Raw genomic sequence first — 26,125 nt, forward strand, 5'->3', positions numbered from 1 at the left:
ACTGACTCATTTATGTTATATACATACTACAGGGCAACAGGGCCCATGCAGCGTTTAAATATCAGTGGTATGCTTTTTTTCCCCCTTTCTTTTTTTGCTTGTTTGGTTCTGGAGGAAGGAAATTAAATTCAGTAGTGATTTCACAGGAAAACCGTCCCAGCTGTTGAAATCCGACAGGGCCAAGCCAGTTTGGAGACCACCGAACAGGGAATCCCTTCTGGATTTGAAGCAAACCCAGATTTGGTCCCCGCACCCAGAGCTATGTCATTCTTTTGCCACCCCGCCTCCCGAAACTGCCCCCGGACTTCCTGGAGAGCAGCTGCCCACGGCAGTTGCGGTGGCTCCCGAGTCGGCTGAGTACAGGTGCCTTGAGCATCATACATTTCTGCCCTGACCGGCCCACTGGATCTAGCGGGGGGCCATTGTGCTGGGCCAACATTCACACAGCAACTCTGGAAAAGGTCCAAATACACATTTCAGGTGACAAAACAGAATCCTGGTGTCCCTTTGTCCTGCACCTGGGGGAAAATGTCATTGTTCTGTTTCACAGAATAGAAAGTGCAGGAGAGATTATGGACTCTGAGAAACAAACTGCGGGTTCTAGAGGGGCGGGGGGTGGGGGGATGGGTTAGCCTGGTGATGGGTATTAAAGAGGGCACGTTCTGCGTGGAGCACTGGGTGTTATACGCAAACAGTGAATCGTGGAACACTACATCAAAAACTAATGATGTAATGTATGGTGATTAACATAACATAATAAAAAAAAAAAAGAAAGTGCAGGAAGCGTTCAGGCCAACTTTTGAGGAAGTTAGGCAAGGGTAAGATTGTGGTCATTGATTTAACTAAAGCCAAACGGATCAGCTTTCCAGGCTGGGATGGCATCTGCCGTGTGTTGAGAACCAGTGACTGTGAGTTGTGCGTCGTGGAGCTGTGTCTTTAAGGAACATGTGTGTGTGTTCCCAGTGTTTCCCAGACCTCTGTACCCTGAATTCCTTCCATGGGCAGGAAGGGCCAGCTCCACTCACAGTGCCCATTGGATGCTCCGGACAGCCATGACATCTCCATGCCAGGGCAGACCACGAGAGAATGCCAAGGTTGGCGGGACAGAGGCCCATGCGTTCAAATGAGACCATACGGGTGGGGAGCCAGTGTCTGGAAGGGTGCTTGCTGAGACGTCAGCTGTGGGAACCACACAGCCTGAGGAGCTCACCTGGTTAAAACTTCTTAGCTCTCTTAAGAATTATTTTTTGTTTAAGATTATTTATTTGACAGAGAGATAGACACAGCGAGAGAAGGAACACAAGCAAGGGGTGTGGGAGAGGGAGAAGCAGGTTCCCCGTGGAGCAGGGAGCCTGATGCGGGGCTCGATCCCAGGACCCCGGGATCATGACCTGAGCCGAAGGCAGACGCTGAACGACTGAGCCACCCAGGCGCCCCTTAAGAATTACTTCTGATTGAGAAGTGATCTTGTTTGTGACACCAAATCAAGTTCATCTGTGTCCTTAGTTTCTCAAAACTGAAGCAAAATTATAAATAGAAGCAGAGAATTAACACCAAATGGACTTAGAGGATACATGCGTAGACACACATGGGCTCACACACAATACTGTAGTGTAGAAGGTTGACCCAAGACAATAGGCAGCTGCGTATAGACATACACAGTGATTATGAACACTCATCCTCAAGAGGGTGTCCTGGACTCTGCACCTGCCATGATCACACCCGCAAACAAACACGCATGTGAGCGTGCAAGTGACAATGGCGTCCTCTCCCCCCAGCCCTGTACTGGCATGCCTTCCCTGTGCAGTACAGACCTAGTAACCATTACAGAAGGTCAACTGAGAAGGGGGGGAAGGTGCTCAACGTTGGCAGGTCAGGGAAAAGCACCTGTTTGGTGGATCAGCAGAGTGTTTACAGATACGAAACCAGTTTGTATAAATTCTGAATTGTGGCCTCTCTGGGTTGCATAAAGAAACCACCAACAAAGGATGCTCCTTGCCCAGCCTGAGGAGGCAGCTGATGCCACCTACAGCCTGCAGACTGGCTCTGCATCCGATCTGGCCACCCTGTCGGCCCTCCGTGGAAGACAGGAGATTAGATTTATGCTGGGGAGGGAAATGGGCAGTCAATGCTCAGGATGAATTTTTTTCCTGATAAATTATAAATAATTAAACACGAGTTTAAAAATTATCTGACTAAAGTGTTTTTGGAGATCGCAGTAATTGCATTAAGATTTGTGAATACATTTCTTATAAATATATTTCTTCTAGAGAGCACCTTATGAGATATGCCCGTGTGTGTGTGTGTGTGTGTGTGTGTGTGTGTGTGTGTGTGTGTGTGTGTGTGTGTGTGTGTGTAGCAAGCCCAAAACATTCAACCCAATTCTAGATTAGGTTAGCGGGTACATGCTTATCCATGTAGTCGTATCTTAGGAGAAACCAGATTGCTGTGGAACCATCAGATAACGCACACTTCTGAAAAGAAATGGAATGTATTTTTATTAGCACAGCCAAGATGAAGTATGTCTTGAAATCTCTTTTACAAATAAACTTGCACATAAATTGTCCATTCACTGCTTCGAAATCTTTTTTTCACGTTTGAGGAGCTGTCAGGGGTCCCTAATAAACATGAGTCTTACTTAGTTTACTGGATATGTAATTATTCTTTTCTTTGAAAATAATTATTTTTCAAACAAGTGCAGCAAAAATACAACCAATAAAAATCTGGGTATGACAGCACAAACAACCTTTACAGCCAGCATATACATAGAGTTCTTCCAATAAAAGCAATTTCTGGTAAGGAAAGGGACACAGAAAATTGGCCGACTGGTGCCGAGACCCAAGGCTGGGGTTCCTAAGGGTTGACAGACAGACCCTCAGAGCCCATTCCCATTTCCCCATCGGGATAGCCCCTGACTGTTGGGGACAGTTGGAGCATCCCACCTGCTGGCATATTTCAACTTGGTTTGCGAGATACCCTTCCCAAGGCCCATTCTTGAAGGGGCCACCAAAGCTGATGGACAGTGGGGTGAGAAGTTCCTTGGAGGGCTCTGCAGGGCAGGACACAGACCCCTGCCTTTTGGTTCTCCCTATTCTGCATCCAGCGCTGTGGTCTCTCGAGAGGGCAGTACCAGGGCGATGGCAGGGCAGGGGCACAGGGATTAGGGTGGATTTCGCAGAATCTAGCCCAGGGATTCTGCTCTGGATTTCGGTCATCTCTAGTCCACCTGTCGGGGCTCTCTGGACGTACCTTATTTGGGTCCTCCCCAGCCCTGCACCCAGTGGTGGTCACTGTGCCCCTGCTTAGGAGCCCTGGCCACCAGTGAGTGTGGACAGAGCGTGAGCCCGTCGGGGGGTGGGGAATGGGCTCCTGGGCATCCCCAGCCAGGTACAGACTCCTCCTGGGGAGCTCCATGTTCACGGGTTCTCAGCAGACGTGCGGGTGTTCATTTATGCTTTTTACAGTAGCTGGAGAAGATGTTATCCCAGCTTGAGAACAGAAATTAAAATATGTATCCTTCAGGTGCAAATCTACTGTACTTACAGTTTTACTGTTTCTCTGCAGGGGGGCTCCATTAATCTTGTAACAGGGAAATTCCTAAGGAAATTAATTCCCTCCAGTTGGGGTTATTCTCAACTGGTCTTCAGGGGCGGAGTAATTGGAATTTAAGAGTCTCTCTTAAAAGAAAGGAAACATTGGCCATTTCACTTGAATAACAACACTTTTTAATGCCATGCTTTGCCCATTAAAAACGCTGGCTCCTTCTCTCCCTCTCAGTACTCCTGTGTCTCTCAGCTCCTCGAGGTGAGGTTTACAAACCCCCTGCCAGGCGGGGTTTCGTTCCCTGTCCTTCACAGTCCTCCTCTATAGTGACTGGGTTTTCCTCTCCACCGTGGCTCATTGGTGTCTGCCTAGCACTCGGCCCTGTGCCCTGCCAGGGAGTGACACTTGGCCCCTGGAAGGAAGGATGTGTCATTAAAAATGCACAGCTAAAATATTTCCTTGCCTATTTAGGAGCAGTAAATGTTAGCTGTCATTACCTGGAAAAATAATTACATCTCCATCTCTCTCTCACACACTCTCTCCTTTAAAATGGGATCAACTCACTGACATCGGGTGGGTGGAGCTACTTTGCTGCCAGGAAGGCCCCCTGCAGCTCTGTCTGGAGCTTTGGCTCTCCCAGGCCAGGATTTCAGTCTTCACAACCCAGAAGCCAAGCATGGGTCCCCATGTGCCAGGTCCCCGAGGTGCCACACAGCACCCTTGGGGAAACCTGACGTCCTTTTCAGGGCTGGCTGTGTTGGGAGAGCTGTTCTGCGTTCCTGACTGAGCAGGGTCTGGAAGCCCAGGAGAAGCTCCTACCCAGGGGATACTTCAGGTAAAATGTCACTGGGTTCCCAAAGGGGATGCCCTAAGGGAATAGCACATGGCTACATGATGCTTACATAGGAGGTCAGCAGAAGGTCAGTGCCTGGGATGAACACACATTGGGGACATTGACCAAAATCAGCCCCAATATCTTGCCTTCCTGTGTCTTTGAGCTTTTGAGCACCAACAGGGGCCTTTGGGAGAGCCAAGTCCAGAGTACCCTGCAACAGGCTACACCAGTTTGATAGATAATGAGTTGTTCCCTTTGGGTGCAACGTGCTTAGAGAGAGGACAGGGTATTAACAGCACCTGGGTGGGGTGGGGTGCCATGGTGGGGCACCGGATGGGTGTGAGGTGGTAAGAGAAAGCCTAGGGAGTCTTGATGCTGCCCCTTCCCTGCTGTGGGTCTGGTTGTTGCCTTAGCTATAAGGTGTAGGTAGGCAGTGATGTTTTTACATAAATACAGACACATGTTGAAGGCTTTGGCAGGCTGAAAATCACCATGGGCACGTATATATGGGTACAGACCTGTAGCTCAGATGCAACAGCCAAATACTGCTTGGGTTCAGGGCCCAGTGGAGTGGTATTTGTGGCCCAAGTCAGAGCATTTTAAAGCTCAGAGGTCAGCTTCCAACCGTTAGGCCTGTTGATGTCAATAGTGAGAGCTGCAGAGAGAGCAGGAGGCAGAAGTGGAAATGTAATCTGGGAGTTTCCCTAACATTCTTTTTTGAAAGTAGATAGGTGCTCTGTAGCCGGTGTGTGCTGCTCTCAGCAAATTCCATTTGAAGGGAAAGTCAGAATTTTTAAAACAGCCACATTAGAGGGAGTGAATACTGCTGCTTTTTGAAAAAGAATCACTATAGCACATTTCCCTAGTGCATTACAATTTCATTATTTTTTTAAATTACAAAGCCAGTCCGTGTTCTTTGAAGAAATGCAAATGATACTAAGAAGTACATGATGTAAAAAGGGAAGATGCTCCCTTTGACTCCCCTCCTTTCTGGGGGCAAGCTCTCCTAATACTTTGGGGCATATCCTTCTGAAGACCTTTTTTTTCAATGCTACGTTCATCTATATAGAGTTATGCTATTTTATTTACCTATAGTTCTGTTTAAAATGGCCATCGGAGTATATACATCCTGTTTTGCAAGGTGCTGTTCCCCCCACCTTCTACTGCATTTTTGTAATCTCTAGGTTTTATTTATTGAAAAAAACTTTTTTTACATTTTAAAATAATTTCGTGTCACGCGCAGTTGTAAGGAATAATACAGAGAGATCCTGCGTACACTCTCCCCCAAAGATGACATCTCGCAAAGCCATAGAACAAAACCACGACCAGGATGTCCACATTCACGCCATCCGCCCCTCTTCTTCGGATTCCCCAGTGTTACTTGAATTCATTTGTGTGTGTGTGTGTGTGTGTGTGTGTGTTTTGTCCCATGAATTTTCTGTTTAGGTTTGCAGATGTACCACCACAGCTGGATACAAAACAGTTCCTCGTGGCTCTTACTGCATGTGATTTCCCATTTTCGGTGACATCCCGCCTTTTACTTAATTTCATTTTAGGTGAAAGTGTGATCTTGTGGAGCGTCCAGACCTCGTGACTTCAACTACACTCAGCCACACGCGCGCACCCCGTCTCCCAGCGGCTGTAGTCGCCGCCGACGCGGTGTGGACTCGCGGGTAGGCGCGGAGGGCCGGGGAGCCGGGAGCACGCGGGTCCGGCGCGCGGACACTCCCCCGGAAGCCCCGCCCCGCCGCCGCGCTCGCGGCTGGCGCAGGCCCGGGGCGGGGCCGGAGGGCGGGGCTTCCGCGCGCCACCGCCCGAGGCCCCGCCCCCGCCGGCCGCCCACGCTCGATTGCTCCTGTCTGGCGGCGGCAGCATGGCGGCGGGGGCGGCTGAGGCGGTGGCGGCCGTGGTGGAGGTCGGCTCAGCCCAGCAGTTTGAGGAGCTGCTGCGCCTCAGAGCCAAGTGAGCGGCACGGCGGGCGGCAGGGCTGAGGGGACGCGCGCGGGGAGCGGCGTCTCGGGCGGCGGCGGCGTGCGGCCCGGCTCCTTCGCGCCCCGCCGGCGGGGCCTGGTGGGGCGGCCGACCTGTGGGGCTCCCGGCCTCCGAGCCCGGCCCCCTGGCCCCAGAAGAGGAGCGGGATGCGGGGCCGAGCTCGGCCCCTCGGCCTGGCCCCGCCGCCCGGCCCGGCGGCCCCCGGGGCCCCCGGCGACGCGGTGACTCAGCCCCGGGGCCGGGGGGAGGGGGCGAGCGGACCCCGCCGGCCCGCGACCCGGGCCCGGCCGCGGCCCGCTCTGTCGGCAGCCCGCGGTTCAGGAAGGCCTCGCTGCTGGGGCCCCTTGCCCGGTTGGCGCCGAGCGTCTGTGGTGCCCGCGGACTCCGGCGGTGCTCACGCTGTGCGGCCCGCGTGCCGGCGGGGGCCGGCTGCGCTTGGGCACACGTGCCTCTGGGCCCCGGGCCGCCTTGGACGGGGGGCCCGGGGGCGGGCACGGGCCAGTGCTCCGGGGCGGGGGCGGGCACGGAGACCGTGCTGGGGCGGGGGCGGGCACGGGCCAGTGCTCCGGGCGGCGCCGCAGCGCCGAGGCCGCCGGGCCCGGGAGCCCTCCGAGGGCCGGCGGCGAGCTGCAGCGTCCGATTGGCTGCGAGGCGGCCCCCGACCGTGCCCGCAGCCAGACTTGGAACCCCCGGGCAACTTCGGAGCCGGGCCTGGGCTTGCGCGGCGGGGAGACGGATCGGAGCCGCGGCGCCGTCCGGGTGGGGGTGGGGTGAGGGGGGCGGCGCGGGCGCCGAGCGGGCGTGGCGTGCGGGCCCTCGGCCCTCTCGGTGCGGCGCCCCCGGGACCACAGCCAGGGGCGCTTTGCCCGCCGACTTGGGAGTGCAGGCGGGTCGTACCCCCCTGGGAGCGCAGGTGGGGCGCCGAGTGGTGTGTGTCGGGAGCGGAGCGGGGCGACAAGGGCGCCGTACTCTGCGTGGCCACGCTTCGCGGAGGTGGCGGAGGAGTTAAGGTGTTAAGCAGCACAGCCCGTTCGACATTTCAGGTTTACTGCGAACATTGTTTGGGGAGGAAAAAAAAGGGGGAAATGAAACGACCATTACTCATCGGTGGCGGGTGGGCTGTGATGCGTCCGGCCCTCGCGTACCCAGGCCGCCCGAGCGGGGACGGCGCCCGGGGTGCACTCCCGAAAGGAGCCGGGCTCGCGTGCACCTGCCCTTCCTCAATGTTTGAACTCACCGTCACCTGAAAGACTATTTTGCCTCGTGCGTTGCACATTTTGGTTTTTATGTTTCATTTTTTTAAACCATAAAGATCCTTGAAATAACGCAGTGCGTACGATTTGGATGTATTCTTCCCGGTGGTCTGTACTCGAAGTGATCCAGGAAACAGCAGACCCTTCCCGCGGTGATTAGTTGAAACAGGGCAGCTGGAAATGACGGAGGGCATCTTGGAAGGAATGAATCTCTGCCGATTTGGTGAAAATGAAAGTATTGCAAAATATTAAACGGTACTTGTTGCCGTAACCATTTAGAAATCTACTTCCTAAATACCATTTCTCAGTTTTAAAATTTTATGTGAATTGAAATTTTTGCGGGCACCTGGATGGCTCAGTCGGTTCCACGCCTGCGTTCTGCTCAGGTCACGATTCCCAGGTCCTGGGATCCAGCCCTGTGTCAGGCTCGCGGCTCAGCTGGGCGTCTGCTTCTCTCGCTGCCTCCCCCCCACTTGTGCTCGCGCTCTCCTTCCCTCTCTCTCTCTCTCAAATAAGTGGATAACATCTTAAAAAAGAAATTTTTGTTTTGCTTAAATCATCTCAGGTGTTTGTATATCACTGAAATCTCAGCTGGTCTGTACAGTGGGGGTATTCATACCCGTTTGTAAAATACTTGAGTCTAGCATATGATAGTCTTTAATAAACTGCAGCTTCTGTTATCTGCAGATAAGTAACTGCAGGAGCAGGACACCTAGTGATAACAGAGCAACAGCTCTTCACTGAGCACTGATTGTTTTGTTGATGTACAACCGATGTTCATTACATTGTCTAGAATCATGTTAGTTAGGATTTGAACCTGGTCTTTAAAGTTTTTCCTCAAACAGTGCACCTTGCAACTTGGGTTATTTCATGCAGACATGTAACCTAAGAGAGGGGTAGCAGCATTTACCTTTGTTTCAGGTTTATGTCCTTATGCTACTAGGCAGTGCGTACGTAGAGAGCTGAGCATCTGAATAGGAGGTTATTGTGGATACTGTAAAATTACTATTTATATTAATATGCTTTTATTTTTAAATGTTTTTGTATTTTTGTTTGATCTTCCCAATATCCCAGGGTATTATTTCTATTTTATTTTGTTTTATTTTTAAAATATTTTTAGAAGATTTTATTTATTAATTTGACAGAGTGTGAGCACAAGCAGGGGGAGCAGCAGGCAGAGGGAGAGGGAGAAGCAGGCTTCCTGCTGGGCGGAGAGCCCAGTGTGGGGCTCCATCCCAGGACCCTGACCTGGGCGGAAGGCAGACACTCTACTGAGCCACCCAGGCACCCCTAGTTATTATTGCTCTTTTACACCATGGAAGTTAAGATTGTATATTTAAATTACTCTTCAAAACCATGTTAGTAGTAATGGAATTTAAATTGTGTGGGTATACCTTTTTTCCTTTTTTTTTTAAACTGTTAGAGTATAATTAATGCACAATAGTATATTAGTTTCAGGTGTTATCTTTTTTGCATAGGTCAGTTCATACTGTTAAAAAATTTGGTAACATTTAAATTTTAAAAAATATAATATTGTGAGCATTTTCCCATGTCATTAAAATTCTTTGAAATATGATTTTTAATGGCTTGATAATATTTTGTTATAGGACCATTAAAAAAGCTATAGTGTGGTTGAAGAATTGATTCTTCCTGTTATTTCGCTATGTAAGATAATGGGAAGGTGTCTTTACTCCTTAGGATAGATACTTGACCGTGTGTAAGAAATTTCTGAAAGTTTCCAATTTAATTTTTACCAGTAGGATATGGAACTGCTTGGCTCGTTTCATCTTTTTTTAAATCATGGAATATTATTATTTAAAAAGTCCTTTTTCAGTTTAGTTAAAAGTGGTATCCCAGCTTTTAAAAAAAAAATGAGGCATTACTTACATACCATAATAAAATGCACAGATTTTGATAGCTAGGTGTGATAAATCTTAACAGTTGTACATACACAAGTAACCACCATTCAAAACAATATAGAGCCCCAGATTGTTCTTTAGCTCCTTTCCCATAATCCCCGCCACTGATCCACTCTCTGTCACTATAGGTTAGTTTTGCCTGTTCTTTGTACTTTATGTAAATGGAGTTACACAGCTCGTGGTCTTGTATGTCTGGGTTGTTTTCTTCATCATCATGTTTTCAAGATGCACATTGTTGCATGCATCTATGGTTGGTTTCGTTTTATTGCCCATTAGTATTCTGTTGTATAAATATACAACAGTTTCTCCAATTTGTAGACATTTGGGTTATTTCCAGTTTTTGGCTGTTGTGTCTGAGGCTGTGAACATTCTTATTTATTTATTTATTTATTTATTTATTTATTTATTTAATGTTTTGTTTATTTGAGAGAGGAAGAGAGAGCATGAGCAGGGGGAGGGTCAGAGGGTGAAGCCGACTCCCCTCTGAGCAGGAGCCTGATGCAGGAGTCCATCCTGGGACTCCGGGATCATGGTCTGAGCTGAAGGCAGTCGCTTAACCAGTTGAGCCACCCAGGCGCCCCTGCTGTGAATATTCTTGTGCAGGTCCTTTTGTGGGACCTGTAGGCCTTGGGGCTTCCCCAGCATCCTTTGCACATGGCAGAGGATGTTATTTGGCTATGTAAGATAATGGGAAGGTGGCCAGAGCTCAGCTCCAGGGCCCCAACAGCTGCAGGGATGACTGAGCAGTGTCGTCAGTCTGTGTGCCCAGGAGCAGAGGGACACAGCATAGTCTCTGCCATAGACCCTGAGGCCCACCTACCTACACATTGAAGCTTCTGAGTTCTGCTGGACACCAATGAGAACCCATTGATTAGGGACCCACAATATGTCCTTTCCAGCCTTAGGTGGGTCTTTCCTGCTTTCCTCTTGCGTGCCCCTGGGCTGCTCTCCCTTCTTCCTCACTGCTGTCTGTGACTGCAGTCCTCCATTTTCCTTTGTTTCAGCAAATGACCTTGCTTCCTGCCTGGGAAAACGGGACTTCCAGGAGCATCTCCCCCACTCTCCTTCTATTCTCCCCTCCCCCGACATCTGACGTCCCATTCTTGATTCCTTCACTCCTGACCCAGAGGAGGCTGTCCCTTCCCTCATGGTGAATTCTCTGCTCTTAGATTTCCCCTCCTGCCGCCCCCAAAGACCTTTGCATCCTCAGCCTCTCTTGTGTCTTTATCCTTTCCCTTTCCACTTGCACTACCCTCTATGAAACAAACGTAAAGATTTTCTTGTATTAAAAAGAGCGCAAATCCCTTGATCCTGTCTTTCCCTCTGCCTAGGACTCTCTGTTTACAGCCAGATCTCTTCAAGTGTAGATTTCTAGCAGCCTACAGCCTCATCTTAGGTTCGGTCCCCGCATGCTGCCGTCTGACTCAGGCAGAAGAATCTGCCCTGCAGCATTGCTGGGGCCCTTCCAGCTGCATTGGATGGTTGTCACTCCTTCCTTCTTGACATCTTTCTCTTGACTTCTGGGAGGCCCTTTAACCTTGCTGTGCTTTTTAGGTTCCATTTTCTGGTCTACTGCCTGGGTTCCTTTTCCTCCATCTGTCCTACCTTACTGTCGATGAGCCCAGAGGCTCTGACCTCTGTCTTTTATCCTGTAGCGTAGGAGAGCTTGGTGCCAGCTCCATTTCTTGGATTCCCAAATCTGTCTGCAGATGAAGCACAGACTTCTTTCCTCAGCTCCAGACCATCACTAACAGCCCCCACCCCCCTCAGGCTTCCTTTCCTCTCAGGTTAGCGGCTTCAATACATGATGCGTGGCTCTTGCCACCACTAGTCATCAGTCACTGAGCCAGAAACTTGGAGTTGGCTCTAGACCATGCTTCCAAGGTCACCAAATCCTGCCCCTCCTACCTCTGAAGTCCTCCCTTGGCTGCTCACCAGCGCTGGGTGGGAGCTGTACTGTTTGCCTGGTTTTACAGTTCGCCACTCCTTTCCTTGCCCACAGGTTAGTTGTCCTTAGCTCCTTTCTCTGTGTGACATATTTTTCAGTGTGTTTCCTTCCTGATTTTTCAGATTTTTTTGGTTGGGGATAATTATAGTTTGTACTTAGACTCCTATAGAAGGGTTTTTCAGTTTAAAATGAAGATAGACTTAAAAGATATCTTAGCCAAGACCATTTTATATGAAAATAGTTGATAAGTACCTACTGAGATGCCTAAGAACTTAGTAATTTATTAATCCACTGTTCTAGTTCATACCATCAATTTTTAGAAAATCTTTTGTGGTAGAATATAAAAAAAGCCTGTCTTTGTGAAAATCAGTTCCATTTTTTTCCCTTGTTTTCTGCCTGCGTGCCTTCCATTTTCAACATTTTATTCCTGTTCCTATGGTCACAGTTAGAGCCCAGCATCACAGTACTGTGCTTAAAAAGTGAATACCCCATAGTACCTATGCATCTGTAGCCATTTGTCACAGACATGGTGCCTTGGCTGCAGAAATCTAGTTTCCACCTTTCCTAAGGGTCTGAAAACATAATTGATTTATATGACTATTAGTTGAGATGGATGAATATTTAGAACCACTTCATATGAGCTAAGTCTTCATTCAAGAAATATCATTAACTTGAAAACTCACCCAAAAGATTACCAAGACCTTGTAGTAAGCCTTATATTTCAGTCTGTGTTTAATACGATAGAATCTAGCAGTAGAAAAACAATTCAGGCAGTTCTTGTAAAGGTTGTTTTGGTAATAGATTTTAATCTCTGTCAGTATTTCCTTATTTCTAAAGATACTGTAACTTTAAAAGATTGCATTTTGATGATTTCCAGGTCCCTCCTTGTGGTCCATTTTTGGGCGCCGTGGGCTCCACAGTGTGCTCAGATGAACGACGTGATGGCAGAATTAGCCAAAGAACAGCCTCAAGTTTCGTTTGTGAAGGTATTATATTTTTGGTGTCACGTCTTTTATGAGGCAGACTGCATTTTATTAACATAAGGGAGGAAGGATTTGGAATTCCACATGTTTATAATTGGTGTTATTTTTTATTATTTTTGCAGTAGATTCTTAAAAAACTTAAAATTGTTTTGCATTTCTCAAGTATGAAATACTGTGACAATAACTACACTTTCCCTAACATGTGTGGTGGGAGGACAGAACCTGTAAATTGCAGGATGGGTAGTGGGGATGTTCGCCAGCAGAAGCAACTAGATCATTCACTGTGGATCATCGTGTTTTGAATATAGTAAAAATATTAACAAAGCTTGCTTCATTGAAGAGCAAGGTGTGATACGGAAAGCGACTGAAGAAAGGGTGTGTGGAGGCTGCTAGGAACCAGGGGAACAGGAAGAAGCAGCTGTCTTGGATCACGTAAATCCAGACCTATAGGAGAAACTGAAAGCTTTTCTGACCTGTTTAGGAAGCAGAGGAGAAAGGAATCGAGCATCTCCCTGCCTTGCCTTGTTTCCACCCGGCTGTGCACACTCTACGTTCCTAGTTTGTCTCTTGGGTGGGCACGTACTAGGAAGGTGGTAGTTGAGGCTGTAGATTAGCTCACTTGGTTTAGCACATTTAATGCTGTCAATTAGGACTTAGTCTTGGTTGAGGCAACAAAGCCCAAATAGGAGTCAAGAATCTTAGAAATGAATTTTTGGGAAGGGAGGCACACCCTGTATTCAAAAACTTGAAATCCTTAGGATTTAAAGAAACAAAAAGTACCAAATCCTTATTTTTTAAAACTATAATTAGTGAGTTCAGAGCACATTTTGGCAAATACACCCATTTATGGGGCTAAAAGTGGTATCTTCTGTACTTTCCACTTTTTATGTAACCTGAAAACAGAATTCTGACAGGCTAATTCATCTGTGTAATAGGCGATGTAATTTTCAGGCAATTTCTATATAGGTAAGTGTGCTTTGAATAGGTATTGCAGTTAGATATCTCAAAATCAGAACAGGGTAAAGGGTGTACAGTGAGAATGCTCCCCCCCCCCCCACCTTCCCTGCCAGCCCTGGTGTCCCACCCTGTAAAGAAGGGACTGTTTATATTAATTTTGCATGATTCCTTTCAGTGTTTTTTTTTTTATGAAGATAGAGCAAATATAGATGTAATAGCTTCTTAAAATTTAAGGACACACTTAGAATTCCAATGAAATGTGTAATGTAACCTTAGAATGTAACCCTAAAATGTCCAATATAAATAATAGAAGGAGACATTGAAACTGCATGTTTGGTCACTGATAAAAGATAATGATTACCAGTGAAATGAATGATTAAACATTTCAATCATAAGATTAGTCAAGATGATGGTAATTGTTGCATGTCTGCTTTTATGTGTATAATGTTTCTGGTTTAGATAACACATTGTTCTTAGCTGCCATCTGAATGATTTATTTAAAGCAACTATAGAATTACTTCTCACATTGGTACCACACTTGGCAGTGAGATTTTAAGTTGTTCAAGTGCTTAAGTGTCTGAGTAAGCCAGGGGTTGGGAAGTCCTTATCTGTCGGGGACACCTGAACCTGAGTGCACCTGCTGTTCGTGGAAGGCTGACAGCATGAAGTGGGTAGTTCTTCCAGGAGGCATTGCTTTCTGGAAATTGACTCTGTGGAGTGGTTTTTCTTTTCTTTTCTTTTTTTTTTTTAGGATTTTATTTATTTTAGAGAGCATGTGAGTGGAGGGAAGCTGCAGAGGGGGAGAGAGAGGGAGGGGGAAAGAATCTCAAAATCTCAAACAGACTCTGCACTGAGCTTGGAGCCTGACACGGGACTTGATCTCACAACCTTGAGATCATGACCTGAGCTGAAGCCAAGAGTCGGATGCTTAAGTGACTGAGCCACCCAGGCGCCCCTGCAGTGTTTCTTTTAAATGGCAAAGATAATTTGCATGGAGTTTGTAAGGTAGGTAATTTAAATGATGAGTAAATAAGTAAAATATTTGAGAGATCTGTTGGCATGCCCCAGTAAGAGAGGTTGCAGTTCGTTTAAAGAGAGCTTTCTTTTGTTAATGAGAGCTTTTGAGCCATCTAGGGTAGGGAACTGATGTCCTGCCACCTCTGTGTCTTTTAATTTGATTTCTTAGTTTTTTTTCTTTTTAAAGATATTTATTAGAGAGCATGCATGCACGAGCTGGGGGCGGAGCATAAGGAGAGGGAGAAGCAGACTGCGCTGAGCAGGGAGCCCGACATGGGACTCAATCCCAGGACCCTGAGATCATGACCTGAGCCAAAGGCAGCCGCCTAACTGATTGAGCCACCCAGGTGCCCCTAGTCTGGCATTTTTGACTTGTGAATTATAGAGATCAATTGATTCTGTAATTTAAATTTACAAAATCATTATGTAGGTGATCTTAAACATGATGTTTTTAAGAGTTTGTAAAGTTTTGTGACCATAAACAATTTCTTATTTTGTAGATGATGGAAAAGCAATACCTGAGAAAAGTGAGCATACGTTTTGGCCTGAGTAGTTCCTGCTCATTGGAACAGGTTGCTGAAAGGCAGTACTCTTAGGTTTATTGCAGCTGAATGAGTACGCTCTGGCCTGTACTGATGATGTAGTGACAGAGTGCTCGCATGCTTCTTGGCACCACGTCTATGCCTGTGCCTTGCAGGGTGGCCCTCTCCTGCGCTGGCCACCCTGTCTAGACCTACGTGAGGCTCTGGGCCCCACGCGGAGGTTTGCCTGCCTCCAAGGGCTTAGGGGAGATACACAAGTTATTCTTTTTTTTTTTTTTTAAAGATTTTATTTATTTATTTGAGAGACAGAGAATGGGAGATAGAGAGCACGAGAGGGAAGAGGGTCAGAGGGAGAAGCAGACTCCCCGCTGAGTGGGGAGCCTGATGTGGGACTCGATCCCGGAACTCCAGGATCATGACCTGAGCCGAAGGCAGTTGCTTAACCAACTGAGCCACCCAGGCGCCCACACAAGTTATTTTTATTGCTAAAAGTCTTATTGAAAACTTAACATTTGTTCAGAATAAAATTAAATGGCTAATTAAAATGTTACATGCCCTTTTCAGATTACATTAAGTCAGTTTGTTAACACTTTATCTTTAACTAAAGTGGGAAAACGCATTTATCATTTAATCACTTGTTTGAGAGATAGAATCTTTCAAGGTCTAGTGTCTGGTGGCAAGGTAGGGAGGAGGAAGAGGAGCACAGGACTCTTTGTGGTGGGAAGTTGGGGACTGTCAGTTCTGTTTGAGGTCCAGATCAAACTCATTTTTTTATAGGAGTGGCTGTCCATTTTTACATTACATTTGATTTTATTCTGATTTGATTATTGAAATTTTTATCCAGTTTGTTTTTTATTATTAAATTTATTATTTATTTTTCTTCAAATGGAGGTTGTATGTTTAGGCATACAACATGATGATTCAATTCAAATCCATTTTATATGAAGTTTCCTGTGTACTCCTGTGGCTTTTTTTTCTTTCATCTCCAAACTTTGTGCCATTGGTTCAACTTTTAGAGAATATCTTGTGTTTTTGTCTGTTCTGTCATTTAATTTCCTGTTTTGATTGGCTGTTTTTTTTTCTTTTTTTTTTTAAAGAGAGAGAGAGCACTTGGGGGGGGCAGAGGGGGAGGGAGAGAGAGAATCCCAAGCCGATTCCATGTCCAGCATGGAGCCCAACGTGGGGCTTGATCTCACAACCCTGAGATTGTGATGTGAGCCAAAATCAAGAGTGGGACACCCAACCAACTGACCTACTCAGGTGCCCCTTGATTGGCTTCTTGACTAGACGGTGGGATACTTGAAATAGGGACCTTTACCTTACCTTGTTTTCATTTTTTTTATGGCTTTCCTTTGTGTAGGTGGCTCCCACCCTCTATGTCAGCCTCCCCCACCCCTCTTCCAGCTTGGTATTCTGATCCAGTTAGGCTGTGGTAATCATTTTACCTTATAATGCACTTTAGTACATAAATTCTCAAAGTCAGGCTTATCGGGCCACCTGGTTGGTGAGGTGTGTACCACTGTGTTTTCATTTTGTAGTGATCTTGTTTGTATAGTACCTGCTGTACTTGCATTTTATTATGTCCATTGTAACTTCAGGTATGAAGGCAAAGGTATAGAAGGAGTTATGTATTTAAATTTGTATTTTTTGATTCTCAAAAAATAGGAATTGTTTTAGTTTGATTTATTCTTGAATGTGTAAGCATCTTAAAATACAGTTCATAGTATTTAATTTCTAAGGGTCTATATAATCAGTATAGATAATTTCTATATGGTTATAGAAATGTCTCATTCTAAATGTCTGTACAATTAGCTTGTGAAAACAGACAATGCAGGGCAATCTCCAGAAGGGAACGACCAGCTGTGTAGCTAGGTACCTGGCATGATACTAATGATAGTAATAATGGCACTTAAAGAGAACGTGTGTAGGATTCCATTTTGGGGGAGCTCTATAAATGCCTCTCAGATAATTCAAGTAGAAGCTAAATCTTAAAAATATCCTAGTTTTTATTTATGCTGTCTTGATAATAAAAAAATACTAATAATTAACAAAGTTTATTAGCCATTCCTGGGCTAAGTTTGGCAAAGGTCTTTTAAAAAGCTACCAAAAACATTAAATACCTATTTGGATAAAGAATTTGATTATGAAAAATTTTCCTTTTAGATCATGTCACAGAGTTAGAAGGAAGCCTCTTAATGAAGTTTAACAAGATGTCTCTGAATGTAAGGTTTAATTGTTCTCAGGGCCACCCTGGCCAGCGGTCATTCCCATTGTAGGCTTAGCAGTAGTGACCAGCATTGTTCAGTATTGTGTCAGAATCTATCTATCTAACATTTATATGCCACCATTATGCTAGTCACTGGGGGTATAGAACAGTAGGGTCATCGAGTCACATATTACCAAGGTAATTTCACATCGTAGTAAGTTCTGAAAAGAAAGAAATAGGTGGTAGAAGAGGAGGACTTGGCGGCGGGTGGCTACTTTATTCGGGTTGGGCTGGAGAGGTGTGTCTGGTCAGGGAAGGCTGGAAAGTGAAAAGGAATTGTCATTGGGAGAGCTGGGGATGAACTTTTAGGCTGTGGATCAGCAAGTGAACACTGCCAGAGGGCTGGCAGAAGGCCAGTGGAGCTAGTGAAGGAGGAGAGGTTCTGGCAAGAGGTTGGAGAGGGAGGCAACAGCCAGATGACCCTGTGGGCACTGGAAGAGTTTGGGTATTATTACTGTTTTTTTAAGATTTTGTTTATTTATTTGACAGAGAGAGAGATCACAAGTAGGCAGACAGGCAGGCAGAGAGAGAGGGAGAAGCAGGCTCCCTGCTGAGCAGGGAGCCCGATGTGGGGCTCGATCCCAGGACACTGGGATCCTGACATGAGCCGAAGGCTCAGCCAGTTGGCTCAGCCAACTGAGCCACCCAGGTGCCCCGAGTTTGGGTATTATTTTGAGTGCAGTGGAAGTGACACACAATTGGATTTCTCTTGTTAAGTTGATTCCTCCAGCTGTCCTGTGGGGAGTGGTTTGAAGTGGGGTGGGGGAGAAAGGATGCAGACTAGAAGCAAGTACACTCATTAGGAGGCTATTTCACAGGCGAGGTTAGAGATGCCTTGGACTCTAGTGGAGAGGGAGCATCGAGATGATGCCATCGTCTGATTTGGCTTATATTTTGGAGGGGGAACCTGGAGGACCTGTTGATGGAGTGGATGTCCGGTGAGGGAAATGGATTAATCAAAATTGTCTCCTTTTTGATCTGATCCTCTGGATGGATTATAGAGATCAAGATGCCCTGGGGAGGAACAGGTTTAGTGGGAGATACCTAGTAGAGATCGGAGTGCAGGTGTTGAGTGTGTAGCTTGGAGGTGATGGGGGGAAGGTCTGGCATGGATATTAACTCGGGCATTGTGGCCGTATTGGTGTTACTTAGAGCCACAGGGTTGGATGAGACCACTCAGGGAGAATGAGCATAAATAAGAGAAGTGCACTCAGCATCAAGTCCTGGGATGTGCCAGCCATGTAGAGGTTGGCCAGATGTGAAGTAAGAAGCCAGAGAGACTGAGTCTCAGAATTGGGGAAAAAGAAAAATCGGGAAGCCAAGTGAAGGCTTGTCGAGAAGGTGGTATGTCGAGAAGGTGGTATCTCGAGAAGGTGGGTGTGGTCACACTGATGATACTGAAAGGTCAGTAAAATGAGGAAAGAGGGGTAGCCATTGGATTTGCTGAAATGGCAGCGTGGTAGTGTAGAGTGCAGCTTGGAGCCACACTGCCCTGCTCCACCAGTGTTGTAATCTTGGCTGACTTACCTAACCTCGTTAAGTTCCAGTTTCTCCTGAAGTCAGGTGTGATAACAGCATCCATTATCGGGCAGATTAAATGAGTCAGTACACAAAATGCACTTAGAACAGTGTCTGGCCTAGATTAATCATAGCTGTTAGCCATTACTGTCGTAGTGGTCTTTGGTGACCCTGGAGAGAGTGAATTCCCTACCTCTGGATTTACCTTGCTGTGGTAACACTTCCCTGCCTCTCTTCACCCCACTCCACAGACATGCAGCACACTTCAGGGGAAGGGTCTGACTTCGAGAGTCATGGTTCAGCAAGCAAGTGGTTCCCACCAAAGGCATTCATTCTGTCTGAGATTCCATTCTGGAAATGTTCATGTTTGGTGGTTGATAAAGTCATGTATAAATCCTATCTTTGAAATTTAATCTTTCTTTTTGATTGATACAGTAGAAAAAGTATACCACAGTATAGTGAAAAAACAGGTTTTATAGTCAAACAAATTTGGGTTTGTTTCTCAGCTCTACTACTTATTAACTATGTATCTTTGGACAAGTTACATCTTTACTTAGCCACCTGTAAGTTTGAGTTGATTATATACTACCCACCTTTCCGGGTTTTAAGTAGTTTAGGCCATTGTCTGCAAAGGGCCTCTCATGGTTTGTGGCACAGGGTAGGCTTTCCATGAAAGATCGCTCTTACTGATCATCTTTGGTCTTTTCTGAATGCAGATCGGTTTTCAGTATTTTCTATTTTTATTGATAGAACTGTCATGTTGTTTTACATCCAATAAAAATGTTCCCAAAGAATTTCAATGTGCAAAGGTTTTAGGACTCAGATACCCTTGTTCTGGGGGAATGGGTTTGCCTTCAGTGGCGCTCCTGGCCAGTGCTCGGGAGGATTTGTCTGTCAACCACTGCCTTTGTCTTACTAAGATCTCGTCTTCCTGGGAGCTGTTTTGCAAGAGGTGCATGTGGTGATCTTCCAGGCTTTAGGAATTTCAAGAGGATTGTTTGCTTCCTGGAAGAGTTGTCATTAAGGGAGACTGTTGGAAACCAGCAGGAACATGAGAAGAGGTCAACTTTTGGCCACACAGAGGACTGTGTTTTTGAGTCCAGATGCTTCCTGGTTTGGCTTAAGACTATTATCTTGTAGGTTTTTTTTTTTTTTTCTTTCTTAGTATTGCCCCCTTTTAAAATTTGTCTTATTTTGCTGTTAGAATCCAGTAGTACCAAAGATAGGGATCGTAACTGAGCCTAATCCAATGCCCACGTGTGGTGGGCACTTGAGAGATTATTTGAAAGAGAGAAAATAATGAACTGCCTTAATCATTGCCCTTTCTGTTCCTCTTTGGTCTGAGTGTGCAATTGTATGAAAAAAAGCAGCACAAAAGTTTTAAAAACTTTTAAAAAGTGTGTTCTAAATAGCTCTCTCCAAATGCTTTTTCTTTTCCTCATTTTTTTCAGGTTTATTGGACAGTTGGTGTTGATTTAAAATGTATATGATTTTCACCTAGTACATTTTGAAAAATGAAAGTAATTGTTTCAAAAGGGTGTTTTAAAGAAAAAAAAATAAAGTAGGAAAAGAGCACCCAAGAAATATATGAGATGGAAGACACAAACCAAAGACAAATGACTCTGCCTGCCACTTACCATCAGGGTTCATTTGGATAGATAGATACCGGATCGGGGAAAGCGCTAGATAAAAATAGTGTTTCAAGCCCAGTGGAAATCCTTCATTCCTGGAAAAATACAGGATATATATTTTTAAATCTTTTAACAATATAATTTATCAATAAATTTTATTTCCTACAGGTATAATGTGAATACAGATTTTTATTGGTTTTAAAAAGTTTATATTAAATTGACAGTCCTATGAGGGAAGGATATAATATTACGTCTCGGTTTTTCTCAAAGTGTATGGTTTACAAAGTCCTACATAAATAGCTTACGGGAGTTGTGTTCTAATTATTTAGAAACTGAGTTATTAAATACGTTTAAAATTCGTATGTCACATAGCACATTATATCTGGTTGAGGGGCCTCAAGGAAATTATCAAGCAGAATGCAGTCATCTTATTTAAAATGCATTTAAATGTATGAATAGACCCAGGAGCAAATAACCTAGCAAGATATCTGCTTAGTGTCCAGCGGCCCTGCAGGAGTTAACGGTAAAATTTATCAGACATCAATAGTTTATTGAAGAAATACTCCTTTTTGCTTCATAATTTGCAGAAGGCTACAACTGTCAGTCATGATGTACTGCCTCTTGAAATTAGTCAATAGAGCAAACAGCAAGAATTGCTGTGGGCAGAAAATAAACACTGTAATCATGACATAACTGGGGTCAGTGATTTATGGATTTCAATATAGTAGTAGCTGCATATGATTGAAAATTTACTAGGTCACTAGTGCACCAAAAATTTTATTCACAGCCTCCAGGCATCTTTTGAAATGTGCAACAAAATAAAAACCTCTGAACCTGTTTTGACACTGCAGACTCAGTGGATGACACGCCAGCCCAGTGAGTCTCATTTAAATGTAAATGTGTCATAAACTTTTGTACCATACTTTTTAAAAACATCAACTACTTGAAGGGATGATGCATGTGAAGCTGATTTACATATTGAAGTAGTAAGAAAGGACCTTTTTATAATCAAGCTTTAAATTCTTTTATCTTAAAGTTGGAAGCTGAAGCCGTTCCTGAAGTATCTGAAAAATATGAAATTAGTTCTGTTCCCACCTTTCTGTTTTTCAAGGTAAGGATAAAGATGGCCCAAGAGATCCTGCTTCTGTCGTGGGCCATGGGGCTCTGTCTTGGTTCCTTTACCCTCTCCCCTGATCCCTGAACATTTGGCACTTGGTTGTTCCTGGCTTTGCCCTGTCTTCTCATAGTCTCCTTGTTTGCACTGATGCCGAAGCTTGGCCTGGGGATCCTGCAGAAGTGTCATGGGCAATCAGAGTTGGGGCTTCTAGACAATAATCCGGATACTTGGTTATAGACCCAAAATGTTCCCTGAGTGGGGTAAAAGTTGATTGCTTAGGGCATGTGCCTGGGTGTAATGGAACATGTGGCTGGTCCTGGTTTGATTAATGACTCTCTTAGGAAGCAGGTGCAAATCTGTGCTTTAGGGCACCCCTGAGTGTTACCACGGTTCCCCACCAATACCGCATTTATACTTAGTAATAGATTCATCCCCATGAGGGTGGGGAAATCTTTTCTTTTTTTGGTTAGACGCTGATCTGGTTTGAGTTTGAGGTATAGCGATGTTTTCCTAGTGTGTTCCCAAAAAGGGAAACAAAGAAGACCATTACGTATTTCTAAAATTGAGATGCATCGGGCAATTGGTAATCAGGTTTTTAAAAACATATCTTAAATAGTGTTGACCCCTTTACAAATTGGCCAGAGCTATGAGTTCATACTTGTTAAAATTTTGGATCTTAAAAGGGATGATGAAAGAATGCCACACATATTCTAAACAACTTTTTTAACTTCAGAATTCTCAGAAAATTGACCGATTAGATGGTGCACATGCCCCAGAGTTGACCAAAAAAGTTCAGCGCCATGCATCTAGCGGCTCCTTCCCACCCAGTGGTAACGAGCATCCTAAAGAAGATCTCAACCTTCGCCTGAAGAAATTAACTCATGCTGCCCCTTGCATGTTGTTTATGAAAGGAACTCCTCAGGAGCCGCGCTGCGGTAAGAAGCTGCTTTGACAAGGACGCAGACAGAACGGGTGCTTCACCAGTGTGGGGTGCAACTAGGTGCCCATCTCTGTTCCTGCTGTCCGTTCCTCTTACACTTGTGTTGAGATACCTTTAGAAAATCAGGAAGGTCCTAAGTCCCACTGGCATTCTGTCGTGAGGTGATGAGAATTAGGTTGCACCACACACGCAGAGAATGTTGGAACCCAGAGGCATCTTAGAAATCATCTGAAGATTTTTGTTTTATATACATAAGTACCCAAAGAGGGGGAGTCTGCTCAGGTCACCTCGGAGTGGAGTTGGGATTAGGTTCCAGCTATCACATTGCTGTCACCTGAATGGGCTTTTGTCTGCTCAGTTCATTTTGCTATTAACAGTTTCCTGTCTTTCTTGGCAGTCTCTCTTGATTCATGTAGTCCAGATTCAGCAGTTTAAAAATTTACAGAATTTTGGTGGCGTTCCTGTGTCTCCCCCTGTGCTTTTGCCTTCCTTCTTGTCCCAACGTCGAATTATGTGACTGCAGTGTTCACCTATTGTTTATAGGTGCTAATAATTGAAAGATTCTGAGTTCTGTGGCTTATAGTCACTCTTATTTTCTGTACATATATGCTTGTAATTTTGTCCTTAAGTGAGTTTTAGAGTTTATTTGGCCCCTCTGGTATTGGGTTTATGTTATTTTCTTTTTACTATGCCTAGTACAACATTATTATGCTTCATAATTGAGCATTTAATGCCTCTTGATGCTGCTGTTGAGAATCTGAGAGTATTTGTTTCAACTATACAGGAGGGAGTTTATTAAGATACGCAGTGTATCCAAGTAAAATGGAGTGTGCTATTGATATGATTACTGCATGTCCAGTGTGACTTTATAAAAATAACCTAGCTTCCAGTGTAAATTTAATTGTAAATTCTTCCCTATATGGTTAGCAAATTACATATTAGATTATGAAAGTCTAGTTTTAAAAAATAAAGTTTCATGTTAAGTCCTGTCTTAAAAAGGTAAAGAAACGGTTCCTTTTTCTCTCAGTTCTACTTGAAAAATATCCTTGCTAGTATTTACATGTCAGATAATGCCTGCTATTTATATGTTGAAAAACTAACTTGGTCTCTACTAGAGTTAACTCCAGATAGCAACAGCCCACCTCGGTTGTGGTGGTTTGTTTTTAATAGTGGTTACGCCTGGTTTCCTTTCTCCCATCAGGCAGGAAAATCATTTCTGGTACTTTCTGTGGTGACCTGAGAACAGGGACTTACAACATGAGTCTGATGGGTTTTATTCAGGGCCTTCCTTGCAATCTGAAGTGTGGGTGAACTGTTGTCACATGTGGATGAACCTGTAGGAAGGGTTCTACGCAGTAAGCCTACAGTAAAACCAATAGAATACTCTCTTCTTTGGGATGGAACAGGAGCATTCTCTTACTCCTTTCTGAATGAGAACCTAACAAGACTGGCAGGTTTCCAAAGTGCAGCTTGGGAAGGGGTGCTAAGGCAGCAGAGGGGAGGTGGTGCACGGGGAAGCATGGTAGCCAGATGTCATGGCAGGTGAGTCGCATCCCGACACCACCTTATGCTCCTGCCCTGGTGATGTAGGTACAGGTCAGTAACCCTCCCTCTGCACTCAGTCCTTCCTTTGGTGGTGGTGGGGTTAGAGTCAGTCTTGGAGATCCTTTTCAGATCAGATGTTGTATGATTATTCAAGTAAGTTAGAATTACACTTAGAAATAGTCATTTTCCTGCTTACCTTTTTATTAGACTTAATTTATAATGTATTTCTAGCCATTTGTATGTTAACTGGCATTTAGAAGACTATAAATAACAAGGTAGAATAAAAAAGAAGCTTTACAACATGTCAGAACAATCTGAAAAACACAGTATTATAGACATTTAGATAATAAAAGATATAATTAAGGAATTCAAAAGAGATTTTTAGATATATATAATTTAACAGTTAGTTTCATTCCAAACAAGTACTTTTTTATTCTTTGTATTTTTTTATTTTATTTTATTTTTTTTTAAGATTTTAATCATTTGCGACACAGAGATACAGAGAGAGAGAGAGAGAGAGAGAGCATGAGCTGGGGGAGAGACAGAGGGAGAGGGAGAAGCAGGCTCCCTGCTGAGCTAGGAGCCCGACGTGGGGCTCGATCCCAGGACTCCGGGATCACAACCTGAGCCGAAGGCAGATGCCTAACCATCTGAACCACCCAGGTGCCCATGTAATTTTTTAAAAAGATTTTATTTATGTGTTTTAGAGAGAGAGTGAGAGATTGAGTCGGGGGGAGGGGAAGAGAGGATCTCAAGCAGACCCCCCTGCTGAGCGTGGAGCCCGACTCGGGGGCCTGATTCCACGACCCCGAGATCATGACCAGTGCCCAAATCATGAGTCGGGCACTAAACTGACTGAGCCACCCAGGTGCCCCTATTCTTTATGATTTTTAAAAGTACATTTTTAACAGGCTTTTCTGTTTTCTGATATCTTGATTTCTGTAACAGCATGTCTTTCTGTCAGATATAGTAAATATGTGACATACGGTAAATAGATTATTTTAGAATGTAGGTATTCTTTAAAAAAATACTTACTTAAGGATCTTAAGGAAGGATCAAGTAGAAGGTATTTTTTGCTGTGGCTGTGCCCTGCCACTTCCTTCACTGACACACCTCTGGCTCTGTTTCCCCTCCTGTGGTGCCCTGTTACACACACTGTCTGCACCTTTAAACTGTTCTCTTACGTAGGAGCATACTTGACTTTCACCTGCTTCCTTTCTGAGCTACTTAGTGGAAAAGAGGTTTTGCTGTGTTGGCACCTCAGAGACGGGGTGTAGGCAAAGCCTCCTTTATAAAAGCAGTGGCCATTCGTGCTCATGAAAGCGACTGGCTGGTATTTCCATATTTTGTACAGAATTCCCTTGGAAGGCCCTGCCGTTAGTAGCACCCAGTATTCCCCTTGGGCTCCTGTTGTGAAGTGGAGCTATGGTGATTTTTGATTAGCTGGCCCCCACCTTGATTTCAATTAATCAAAAGCCACGAGTGAGTAACATTAAGTTTTCTCTCAAGGAAACCCTGAAAGCCATTTCAGGGTCTGCCGTGGAGCCCGCTGGGTCTCAGCCTGACCCTTGCACACTTCACACTCTGTCTTCGTAGCTTTCACTTTTGGGCTCTCCCGGCAGAAGTGTGTCATGTGTTACGAGCCTGACACGTTGATAGGGTGTCTGTCATCAAAGAATTAGATTATCCTTACTCTGTGTTCCTCAGGAGGACAGGAGAGATGACTCTCATGTTTTAGGCAGATTTTCAAGAAGCACTGAGATGTCCATCTTTTTAAACAGAATGTTAAATCCTCGAACATGCAGGTTAATTAAGTTATTTGGGAATTCTTGTATCCATTTCAGTTAAAGCTTTTAGCAAAGCAAAGGGTATTTGAACCGCGGGACAGACATTTCTTCTGCAGTAAAAGTCTGTCTTAGCGGGTTTTTCTTTTTAAATCAGACACAAGCATCGTTGGTTCATAAGTGGGCTTCAGGGTTTTATTGTGACTAGATAGTGATGAAATGGCCCAGTTAGGTGTACTATTCATGCCTCCTGTCATGAGTACAAACGACTGCAGACCGAAATGCTGGTTCTGTAGCCGCTATACGTGGTTTTTCCACTTGTAAACATTTTTAGT

The 26,125-nt window shown here is 45.0% G+C and overlaps 1 protein-coding gene across 3 annotated transcripts in view; it reads left to right on the forward strand.

Annotated features, from left to right (window-relative positions):
- The first annotated feature begins 6,207 nt into the window (after positions 1-6,207).
- The window catches only part of GLRX3 (glutaredoxin 3), a 33,025-nt gene continuing 13,107 nt past the window's right edge, over positions 6,208-26,125 (forward strand). The window contains exons 1-5 of one of the 3 annotated variants that reach the window (XM_027596301.2): positions 6,215-6,340; positions 7,683-7,878; positions 12,368-12,476; positions 21,441-21,515; positions 22,255-22,456. In XM_027596301.2, coding sequence (XP_027452102.1) covers positions 7,853-7,878; positions 12,368-12,476; positions 21,441-21,515; positions 22,255-22,456 — 412 coding nt within the window. In that variant the 5' untranslated portion in view covers positions 6,215-6,340; positions 7,683-7,852. Of the gene's footprint in view, positions 6,341-7,682; positions 7,879-12,367; positions 12,477-21,440; positions 21,516-22,254; positions 22,457-26,125 lie in introns of all 3 variants that reach the window. The other 2 variants (XM_027596303.2, XM_027596300.2) reach the window with 2 other exon arrangements.

This window comes from Zalophus californianus, chromosome 15, assembly GCF_009762305.2.
Source record: "Zalophus californianus isolate mZalCal1 chromosome 15, mZalCal1.pri.v2, whole genome shotgun sequence".
In the NCBI taxonomy this organism is placed as follows: Eukaryota; Metazoa; Chordata; class Mammalia; order Carnivora; family Otariidae; genus Zalophus; species Zalophus californianus.